This window comes from Austrofundulus limnaeus, unplaced genomic scaffold (genome assembly GCF_001266775.1).
Source record: "Austrofundulus limnaeus strain Quisiro unplaced genomic scaffold, Austrofundulus_limnaeus-1.0 Scaffold236, whole genome shotgun sequence".
In the NCBI taxonomy this organism is placed as follows: domain Eukaryota; kingdom Metazoa; phylum Chordata; class Actinopteri; order Cyprinodontiformes; family Rivulidae; genus Austrofundulus; species Austrofundulus limnaeus.
Genome location: NW_013952638.1, coordinates 378,458 through 390,620, shown reverse-complemented (window position 1 = coordinate 390,620; position 12,163 = coordinate 378,458). Strand labels below are relative to the sequence as shown.

General features: G+C 37.1%; 1 protein-coding gene across 1 annotated transcript; it reads left to right on the top strand.

Moving 5' to 3' along the window:
* Window positions 1–5,022: 5,022 nt before the first annotated feature.
* On the top strand, window positions 5,023–9,405 carry mmp13b (matrix metallopeptidase 13b). The gene is made up of 11 exons (XM_014019963.1): window positions 5,023–5,224; window positions 5,302–5,412; window positions 5,576–5,703; window positions 5,808–5,956; window positions 6,057–6,182; window positions 6,276–6,431; window positions 6,522–6,642; window positions 6,886–7,019; window positions 7,126–7,285; window positions 8,412–8,515; window positions 8,805–9,405. The coding sequence occupies exons 1-11, from the start codon at window positions 5,132–5,134 to the stop codon at window positions 8,903–8,905; spliced, it is 1,383 nt and encodes a 460-aa protein (XP_013875417.1). The 5' UTR covers window positions 5,023–5,131; the 3' UTR covers window positions 8,906–9,405.
* The last annotated feature ends 2,758 nt before the right edge of the window (window positions 9,406–12,163 follow it).

Below are 12,163 nucleotides of genomic sequence, written 5' to 3'. Positions count from 1 at the left end.
GATGGATGGATGGATGGATGGATGGATGGATGGATGGATGGATGGATGGATGGATGGATGGATGGATGGATGGATGGATGGATAAAAATGGAAACACACACTGTATCAAATGTATGTTTTCCTTTGAGATAAGTTTGTCAAACATTTTACCTCTTGATAAAATCACGTTCAGCAATGTGGCGACAGATATGTGGAGTGACTGAGGAGACACTTGTCCAYCTAGACGACAAATATCTGCTGCCCTCAGGTGTTCACCTTTCAAAATGCTGAGTCAGCCTGATCCATCAACACCCAGGGTAACTAGAGACGGGACCAGAAGTTGGAAGATGAAAGGACACAACACCCCCACCCCCCAACCCCTTATTGTAATTAATAATTATTTTTCAGGTGCTTCTTTCTGTTGAATCATTTATTATTTGTTAAAAACTGTTTTATTTCAGTACATTTAGTTTTAATCAATTTCAATTAAATGGAGGCTGAAAGCCGAACAAACAAAATACACAACTTTTTGGTGTTTTTGATTAGAATTTATATCCTATAACAGAACTTCTACATTAATAAACGATGTTTTGGGGGATTAAGTTAACTCAAACTCATCAGAGTTTTTGTTACAATTCTGTTAAAAGATATTTCTCATTTGTTTTCACAACTAAATTTGTTGTGTTCATTATAAAATGTTACAGGTTCAGTTAAGAGTTCAGGATATCTTAGATCAGCCAATGACTAACATAAGACTCGGTGCAACACGTTACCAGTCCCAGTTGTGGAGGTACTGGTACAYCTGTCTTTTATAGTTCTTTTTTTGTGTTTGTTTTGTTTTGTTTTGTTTTGTGTTGTTTGTTTGTTCTTGGATTTTATTGTTAATCTGCTTATCTTGTCTTTGTTCTGTGGACCATGAGTCTGTAATAAAGGTTTGATGATAAATATCATTTTAGCTCTAATTCTTCTTTAACYCTCTGCACTGCTAGACTTGTTTCACAGATAGATCATCTGTTTGTTACATTGTGAGACACAAGGATGAGACAAATAAGGAAGTTCTGATATGTGTAATCAGCAACAGAGTTAAAGAAACAGCGATACACGTGAGTGTGTGTGGGGGGGGGGACTATGAAGAAATCTGATTTATTTATCTTGAATAACCGATGATGATCCCAGATCACTCAGAGAAATTTATTACCGAAAGAAAAATGCTTCTTCCGGAAGCTCTGTTTACAATTCTTCAATGCACCGTGGGTAGATTTTACATTTGAAACCAAKATGACGTCTCTGACGATGCAGACCTCACAGACGGGACTTAGTGTGTTTGCCTGCGGGCAGCATTTTAAAATAACATCCAAAATCCCCTCCTGTCCAACTTCCTCCTGCATGAATCAGAGGCTCTGTGTCAAACACCTCCTGGACCCTGATGGGKCAAAAATATTTGTCTCAGCAGGATGTAGCAGTGTGTTTGACACACACTCCATCAAACTAATGGAACACAGAAACATCTTTTTTAAATTATTATTATTTCCAGTGTTTCGTTCTGTAATGTTRACAATGTGTTTAAAAAAATTAAAGGTTTGTGTGAACACAGTTGGACAAAGTAATACAGTATCTGCACAATCTTCTCATTCTAAAACATTTTGGAAAACAAATATTTATAAAATGAGCATTCAGGAAGCACTTAAAAAAAGACCAACAGGGGTTTGTTTATTTGAGTGTTCAGGTGAAACACAAGATGATGATGATTATTAATCGATTTTCAGTTTTTATTTTTTTAGACTTCAGTGGTTTGTTGAACTTTTTTACTGACCTCCGTGTATTTTGGACTAATTTGTCACGTTTGTTTGTTTTGTGCTCCAGTGATCCCATGTTCTTGTTAGCATTTTTAAGACCTCTGATTGGAGAAGTGAYGATCAGGAAACTAAAATGTGAAGAAAGCTCTCTCCCAGGTCAGAGCCAGGTCTGAGTGTCTTGTCCACTACTGATGGCAGGATGCAGTGGGAGATGGATGGATGAACATCTGTCCAGTAATGAGAGTCAGCCTTTCTGTCGGTTGTGGTGAAGAAAGAGTTGAACCTAAAGGCAAAGCTCTAGATTTACTGTTCCGTCTACATTCCAACCCTCAGCTGTGGTCATGAGGTTTGGATCCAGGGGGAGCTCAGAGTAGAGCTGGTCCTTCTTTGCACTGAAAGCAGTCAGTTGAGGTTTGGGCGTCTGATTAGGACGCCTCCTCTGGGGGTTTGTGTGCACATGTCACTGAGAAGAGACCCTGAGGCCAAATTTAAACTCAKTGGAGAGATTATACGTCCTCTCTGGAGGGGCTAGCCCCTAACCATCAATGTACTGCCCGTGGTACATTGCCAGTTTGTGGTTACTTCCTGCCTCTTTGTAGTCTGACCCATGCTACCAGGGACTTTGAATTTGCATAACAAGCTGTTCAATCTATTCAATTGTTTGTCTTCTTTGACTGACACCTTTTTTGACCAARTGGTTTCATCAATAGCCTCTCCAGCGCACAAAATGCATGGTAAGCCCCTCATGTCCCACCTCGTGATTGATTGACTAGAATCAGCCAATCACTTCTGTGATTCATTCTGACAGCACTACTATGTAGCCAATCGAGTTACCATTTATTCGCTATGTAGCTTTGGAAAAAAAAAGAAAAAGATGGTTATAGTGCATTTTATCTTCAATAATTAAATATTAGTTATAGTTACAAAAATTATGACTGCTGAAGTTAAAAATTCAGATTGAAAGCTTTACATAGAGACTAGACTTGTAAATTTACTTCAAAGGGTTCAAGAGCAGTACTTCATTAAATTTGGGTTAGGGTTGGGCCTGCAGGTTAACAGGAGGAGGGATGTCTACAACCTGAACACAGATGAGGTGAAGACAGAGAAATGTGGAAGTTCTCWTCTCTTGGAAGCACAACATGGGTATTTCAGCAGTGTTGTTACAAAGACATCGATTTCTTTTTCAGAGAGTAGACAGGCTGTAGTTTGGTAGTTACACTGACTGCTCTTAGATATTTCCTCAAGTTTTAGACTTTTTAAACCTGTCGAGGACTGATTGCCTTGCACTGTGTTCCTGTTTTTCTTTTTGTTTCATTTGTTTAAGATTGCATAATTTGATTGCTGCTTTTTGTCTGTTGTTTCTGCTCTCATCTAAGTTGTTATGATGTTTAGTGGCAGAGTTYTAAAGTAACTAAGTTCAAACATTTTGTTACTGTACTTAAGTAGAATTTTTGGGTWTCTGTACTTTACTTGAGTAATTATTTTTCAGCCTACTTTTTACTRCTACTTCTTACATTTTCACACAATTATCTGTACTTTCTACTCCTTACATTTTTTAAAAAAGACAAGAAGTAGAAAGTTGTTACTTTTATTTCATTTTTGCTTGTTTTTCTCCCAGCTTGTTATTGTAAAAAATAAATACTATCCATACAAACTGTGCCCCTTAAAGTGAATTTAACTGTGATTGAATGAGAAGTATAAATATATAAAACTATGATAGCGTATTAGTTTGTACACAAACAAGTCATGACACACTCCAGCAGGACATAATCATTAAAAATAAAAGGACTGTACTTAAGAAGTATTTGTATTTCATGAATTATATTATTACATTTGGCCGCAGCCCTTAGATACATTTTTATTTTGTGGGAAAGCTTTGAACAGCCTTGATAAATGTATATAAACTGAAACAGCTAGACTAGTGCATCCTAATTTTAATTTAAATTAATTATTTTAATACAACAGTCATTTCAGCATTTTTGGGGAGGTCACCTCCTAATAAATGTCCTTTTAAATGAATACTTTTACTTTTAATTCTTAAGTACAAAAAATATCAGACACTTTAAGACTTTTACTCAAGTAATATTCCAAAAGGAGACTTTAACTTTTACCAAAGTGTTTTTTTTTTTTGGTAAGATACTTGTACTTTTACTCAAGTATCACTTTGTGGTACTTTACACAACATTGTTTAGTGGTGTATATACAGTGTATTTACAGCATGTGAAAGGTGAGAATGAGTGGTGATGGTTGACCCATGTGTGGTTTGGACCTTGGGAGCATGTTGATGTGTTTAATGTTGATAAAATGAGCTCCCTGAGATCTTGTAGTGAAGCAGGAGTGCAGCGGGTGCACTGAAACCTGAAATCATCTCTGAGTAGAAAGATTAAGTGATTTTCAACTCCTGAACATTATACCTAAAGTTTGCTTGATTTCATATTTCTTTGAGATATTCTGAGCACCATATCTGATAGGATGCATGTTTTCAGTTTGGTTTTATGTTGTGACTAAACACCGGAGAGTTCTGAAAGTTGGGCGCAGACACAGCTAAGGGACTTTTTGCTGATTCACAAGTTTAGCTATGTGTACCTTTGATTTATTTGGAAGGCAACACAGTAATTGTAAACATAAGAAACACCTACATCAGGAAATGCTGTTTTTAATTGTTTCCATGAATCTAATGTACAGGATGTGTAGATCAGCCTACCACCAATTCAGGTTTTGTTGACATGACATTTAGTTTGTCTATGTCTTTCATCTCAGAGCACAAACTTGTAAATCTGTTGTCTAAAAGCTTTATATTGAGATAAAGTCAGTTTTTTATACTGTGTGTTTGTGATTCATCTGCCTCAGATGTTCTGCTAAAATAAGACACAAAATGCAGGARAGTCACAAGACCAGGAGCAGCATGACAGAAAAATGTTTTTTTGTCTTTTTTTCTGATAAAGTTTGTTTTATTAAAAGCTAATGAACAGATCATAACTACAGATGTGACAGTCCTACTGAAACAATGTTCAAAATCTTTGTTCTGTGTAAATTAGCAAAACTAAAATAAAAGTGAGAAAAAAGGGCGTCCCTTCCCTTTGAACAGAATCTGCAGTCAAACGTTAAATTAAACCATCCTGTTGAAGTGGYGCATGATTTATTACAACATCTCAGCTAAGTTTGATGCAGTTTACTGAAAGCACTGTCAGTGTTTATTTACAGATGCAAGCACATTCCCAAAGGATGAAAAAGGAAGTGGCTAGGTACTTTTACATGAATCACAAGAAGAAGAAGAAGGAAAAAAGGAGAACCAAACTCCTTAAATACCCTTCAGTGTTTCAGGACCTCAGTGAGTGAACTCAGAGTCAACAACAATGATCGGTTTATTGCTGCTGCTGCTGCTGGTCCCTCAGTCCTCCACTGGGCCTCTGAGGTCCGACGACGACGACGGCTGGTTTGTAGCAGAGGTGAGATCCTTCATCTTATTTTTGCTTGCTTCACTTTACACAGTTTAGTAATGTTTTTTTAAATTTCTTTCTAACAGAAGTACCTCCGTCGCCTCTATGGTTTGTCACCTGGTCTCCGAGGTGCACGAACTTCTTCAAGTGAATTTCAGACCAAAATTAAGGAAATGCAAAGATTCTTCAAGCTGAAGGTGAACACAGATGAAAAACAATAATTTATGTCATCTATTTTCCCCCTTGTAGCTCATTTTTGTTAATTATACATAAAGAAATCCAACAAACAACAGCAATCATACTTTCTTCTGTCCTTTGACACCACATGCACTTGTTTTATTCCCGTCTCTGCTTCTGAAGGTAACTGGGAATCTCGATGATAACACTTTGGATCTGATGAAAGAGCCCAGATGTGGTGTGCCAGATGTTGCAGAGTATAACCACTTTCCTCGAGACCTCAAATGGATGACCAACGCTATCACATTCAGGTTTGCTACAGAAAAATTGCGTATTGTGTTGGGAAATAAAGTCAAATATGTTTCTAAGGACGTCTGTTTACATCATATATTTGTTTTGGCTGCTGTTACTTCAGGATCTTGAACTACACCCCTGATCTGAAGAAGTCCGATGTAGACAGAGCCATTCGCACGGCACTAAATGTTTGGGCTGACGTCACCCCTTTGACTTTTAAAAAGCTGTACCAGGGCAACGCCGACATCATGATCAGCTTTGGAACAAAAGGTTAAAAAAATAAGCATACTACTAAATATTTTTCAATGAAATACCCAGTGTGAAGTAGACCATTCAGTTACTGAGTACTTGTCTACCTTTAATCCTGAAGAACACGGAGACCACAACCCATTTGATGGCCCAGACGGCCTGCTGGCTCATGCCTACCCTCCGGGCCAGGGCATCGGAGGAGACACTCACTTCGATGAGGACGAACACTGGACCAAAGATTCATCGAGTAGGAACTATTCCCAAAAATTCACCTCGCTGATTTCTATTGTATTTATTGAAGAACACTTTCTTCACTGGAAGTCTTTTTTTTCCTTTGCAGCTTACAACCTGTTCATAGTGGCAGCCCACGAGTTGGGCCACGCCCTCGGTATGTCCCATTCATCAGACCCTGGTGCCTTGATGTACCCCGTTTACTCCTACGCCACTGGTTACCCACTGTCTGTAGATGACATCAATGGAATTCAAGCACTGTATGGTGAGCAGTTTGGATCTAATTTTGTTTGTTTTTTAATTTATATATTTAGTTTGATATGTTTTGTTCATTAATGCCAGATGTCAATTTCAGGTCCCAACCCAGACTCAAAGAAAGTACAGCCCAAACCTGATGCACCAACCAAATGTGACCCCATGTTGAGTTTTGATGCTGTCACAGAGCTCAGAGGAGAAACCATCATCTTCAAAGACGAGTACAGTAGATTTCTTTAGATACAGTAGTACTGTGGAGGCACATCTTGATACTGATAAAAGAGGCAAAAGTTATATTAAAATTTCATCGTTTATGATTTCGTGTTGTGTTTCAAACTCATAACTTTAAGTCTTTTAGCTTTGTCTGTTCGTCATTACCGCAAATCAACTTAAATAACTCACATCATCCAAGGCTATTATGAATTGTTGATTTTACTATTAACCCTATTCTGCTCTTCTTGTAGGTATTATTGGCGTCTCCATCCTCAGATGCCAGAACCTGAGCAGACTCTAATCAAGTCCACCTGGCCCTCCATTTCAAAGAAAGTGGACGCAGCTTACGAAAACCCCGAGAAAGATTTAGTCATCATATTCAGTGGTGAGTTTTATCCACTTTAATGCACTTTGTGTACATGTTTTTCCTCTACGACGCTATATACAGTACACATACAGTACACTACATATGTATTGTGTGTTTATTACAGGAATTCGAATGTGGGCTTTGAATGGATATAATCTTGTGGATGGTTACCCAAAGTACATCCACAAGCTTGGTCTTCCTAAGAAGATAAGGAAAGTAGATGCAGCTGTGCACATTAAAGACACTGGGAAAACTTTACTCTTCACTGAGGAAGAGTATTGGAGGTATGTTTAAGTAACAATTAAATTGCACTCATTGCGTTGAAATAGCCCTTGTTAAAATTACATATGACCTCCTTGTGGCTGCTAATGATAGCTACTTTTTGTTTCCCCCCTCCTCCCATACCATCCTCATAGACAAGCTAGCCTCCATAGAAACATCTGACACACCACTAAGATAGTTTAATCTTATCTCTCTGGTTGTACTCAATTTATTCAACTCAAACTGTTCTTGTCCCAACTTTCCACCCTTTCCTTTGGTGTACCCCAAGGCTCTGTCCTTGGGCCCCTCCTGTTAATCATCCGCATCCTTCCTCTTGGCTACATAATCCATAAAAACAGCATCAGTTTCCTTGTTATGCAGATGACACTCTAACTTTCCACTGAACCCAATTCATCTTTTCCTCCTACCTGCCTCTTTTCAGTATATCAGGTCCTGCTTCTCCAACATCTCAGCAGTGACAAAACTGAAATTCACACRCTCCAAAATGTCTCCATTCACACTGACAACTCAGTTTCTCCCTCTCCCCAGGTTAAGAGATTGGGTGTCATCCAGGACAGCACCCTATATTTCCATGCCGATAACAAAAATGTCAATCAGCTTACTTCCACTCATAAAACATGTCTCCCCTGTATCAATCTCTCACACACACCACTGCTATTCTGTTCATAATCTGTTCACATCTCACCCCTATTCTTGTAACTCACTTCTTTTTGGCTTTCCTGAATTTCAGTTGTCAAAATTAAGCCGATGTAATCACCAGAACCCCTTTCATCAATCGTAAAACACCAGTCCTGCAGCAAATTTGTTGGTTCCTCATCAAATAACATTTGCAAGATTATCACTCAATTCTCCACACTTGCATTCCCKCACCTGTAAACTCAGATGCTCCTCCTGCTCCCAAATTACCACTCCACCTGCTCACCTGACCACCAGGTGCTCCACCACTTGTTTTTGAACCTCTCTGCCCCATGACTTTTTGTTTCTGTTTTTCACCTTCAAATCTCAGCTTAAAGCTAATCTGTTTAAAAAAAACATATTTATTGTAATCATAAATCATTCTAACTGCATTGGCATCACATAAATTTCATGTGTTTTATATTTTAAGTGTGTTTTATTTGTAATTTGCAGCTACGATGAAGAAACGGGCACCATGGACACTGGCTACCCTCGATCCATTGAGGAAGACTTTCCAGGAATGGATGACGAAGTCGACGCTGCTGTTTTCCAACATGGTACAACAAAAAAAGAAAAAATCCAACTCAAAACATTTAGTTTATCACATGAGGACCTGTTAGCAGCAATGTGATAAAGAATTCATGGAAGTTTCATTTAGGGACAAATGTCAGCGTCTTGGGTCCTTGTAAGCCCAGAGCAGCCAAACCAAACAAACCAGAGAAGCTGTTATGGAGCTTTTATAAGTTTTAGTTCAASTTCTCCACAAGATGTCACTACATTCAAATTCATTTCGATTTTCTCAGCATTGCAAGACTAACATTTCTCCCCACCTTTGTTCTCCTCCAGGATACTTATATTTCTTCCATGATCACCTGCAGTATGAGTACAGTTACACCTCAAGGAAGGTCATCCGCATAATGAGAACCAACTCGTTCCTCAACTGCTGATGAGACGAATCATCACTCAGGACTTCAGAAACCTCATGAATGATTTTAGCTAGCTGTAATTTATATTAAAAAAATATATTAAAATCAGTAAACTGAAAAACAACTCAAAGATATTGAAATTGTTACCAGTGCTGGACACAGAAAATTCAATGAAAATATATGAACTCCTATTAAAATGTTTTATATGTGTTCTTACATCTTTAGCAAGCTGCAATGTTTCTTATTCCCACTGGTCTGTGACCTTATTATCATGATGTGCTTTTTATTTTAACTTATTAATTTATTTCAGTATTTGACTATAAATCTTTTGTATGTTTAGTTAATTGTTCATCCAGCTGGATTTCTTAACTTCTTTCTTTAAAAGATGTTCTCCTCAGTGAATAAAAAATTAGGTAAAAAAAAAATAATAAATGAACTCCAAAACAAACACAAATTTGCTGTAAATGCTGCATCATTACAATGTTTGTGGAAAGCAACTTATTGAATAAAAAAATCTGTAAACAGGATAAAGATGCAATCAGTGTTTTTCTTTAACTTACTGTATTTTTTCACTAATTCCTCTTTAACTGGTTTGTGGTTTGTGGTGAAGAGCTACAAACAGGCTAAAAGTCTGAACACATACTGTAGACATACAGAACATTAAAAACTAGACATGAGTTTAGTCATTTTTCCTCTTTAAAACATAATATAGATGTTCCTTTATTGTCACTGTGGAATAATGAGTCTGCAAACAACCATCACAATTATTTTATTATTTTAAGAGTTGAATCAAAAACTTAACACGTTTATTTGGTTTGTCTTATAAATTCAGTTGTATTTAGTAACCAGGTTTTACCAGCAGAGAGCAGTCTTATCAACACTTTGACTACACTCAGTGCTCGTTGGTCCAGCAGGTTTGATGGTTAAAGTTAAATGATTATTAATGCAAGTTTTATCAACAAAATTTTCACAAGTTGAGTTTCTGTTGAACAAAGTGTCCAAGTTCAAATAATATTTCACTTTTTGTTTTTATAAATTTCTAAAATTTTGTTAAACTTGGACATTTATAAACTTGAACACAAACTCCTTTGATAATTGGCCTCTGTGTAATGAGTCAGAGCAGCGTTAAGTCTGAGAGTCTTGTGTCTGAAGTTGGAATTAAAGGGACAGTCTGGTTATTTTTGAAGTGATGTCCTGCCTAAAAGTCATCCTTAAGAGTGTCCCGGTATCAGTTTTTCTGAAATACAAGTACTTCAACTTAGGTGCTCACCCATACGGCATACCAATATTGGATACTTACTGAGTTAGAACTTAAACATTGCACAATGACTTAAAAAAACTTTGTATTATTATTAGTATTTTTTTATTTAAAACAAGATGGTTCTCCTTCCTTATACAGCCCCTCTGACTGGATCAATTTGAAGCAAGATATGTACTGTTCTAACCCCTTAAAAGAAATAAAAAAATAACAAATAAGATTTTATTAACTTGTATGAATTTCCTAAACATAGAACTGACCACATTTTCACTTGAAATGTAAACTGTAGTGCATTTAATGGCGTATAGGTCCCGAGTATTGGAGAAAAATACTGGTAGGGCCAAATATTGATACCAGTTTCGATATTGGCACACCACTAGTTAGTACCTTAGTACCTTATTAGTACTAGTAAGGTACTAACTACACACAGTGGGGATAAATACATAAGAGTATTATTTTAGACTAGGCTAATACTAGCCAAATAAAATCCTTTGTTGCTTTGGCACTGGTTAACCATTAGCTTTTTTTATTCTTTCTTCACACTCCATGGTATATTACTGATTCCATGGCTCATAATTATTGATAACGGTTTGACAGAGCGTAAAATAAAAAAGAACAAGGCTAACCCTTAAAGATCATGTGTCCAGCTTTTAAAAGTTGGTAAAGCTGTTAAAGTTGTGTGGCCTGAAGCGTAGAGCCTAATCTCGTGTGGAAATGATCACGATGCYGTGAAGCGATCGTACTATTTCATCCTTTTTGAGACTTTTCTGGTTTGAGTTTCATCCTAAGATCAAAAATCATTTTTATTTGGCTTTGAGAGCGAAAGTGTTCTCAGAAACGCAGACATGTCTTCAAACAAACAAAGACAAAAAACATCCCTCACTTGTTTTTTTAATCAAGAGTTTGTCGTAATTACATCCATATTTGTCAAACCCAATACCTCCTTTGGTTTCTCACTTTAAAGGTTGCAATAAAAAGAGACAACAACAGTAAAATCAAACAATAAAATCTGAAATGAGCCTTGCGGAACAAGATTAGAGATGAAATGAAGAAAAGAAATGAAAGCTGTTGAGTGTCTAAATGTACACAGCTGACACTTCACCTAAAGCTCTGATATTAAACTTTACCCTTAACTTTTGTTTTAAGATAGAAAACGGTACAGATCTAAAATATGATGTTTTGCTTGGGTTTTAACTCCATGGGGGGAAAAAGGAAGTCTGGTTTTTCTGAGACACGTTCTGACATGTTCCACAGTGGTTGGCATGAACTGAAGTTAGGTGGTGACTTGTATAAAGTAATGAAAAAGAAGAGACATTAAATTTAATATTTAAAAAATCTTGGAGTTTTAGTTCCTTCAGAATTTGAAGTCAATATGTTTCCCTCATTTTATTATTACAAAAAAGACAAAAGATAGCATTACAGTGTATGTGATTGTTAGCAAAATACCTCACGAATCACTAAACAAACTAATGAAACTCGTAGAAGTTGAATATAGTTTTACAAAATGTAAAGCTTTGGCCTTAACTTAATTCAAGATGCTAAAGCTAACTCACCTTGTAAAACACAACAATAACTTTAATGCAGTCAGTTTTAGAGATATTGGGCTYAGTTTTGGTAAATGAGAATCATTCCAACACATAATCCATGTGCTACTCAGTAAGATTTTTTTAAAGGTGGGATTTCATGCAAAATCAACTTTGAGCTTTATGTCACGTTATAATGTCATTCGTTCCTCAAAAACATATTCAGAGTGTTACTTTGACTCATTCATGCATGTTTTAGAAATCCTTGAATCTCCTGTAGCCAAGTAGAGCTGCCTAAACACTTTCTGGTACAAAGCACCGCCTACTCACACAAAGCTCCTCCCTGGAGCTCTCACTGCAGGTGAACTCCCGCCCCATAGAGCAGAGGTTCTTAACCCATGTGCTGACCAATTGTGGGCCACGAGCGCCACCTTGAGTGCCTCAAAGGAACAACAGTTTTTAACTTTGGGCCACAGAGGGCCGTGGGACCGTATTGAT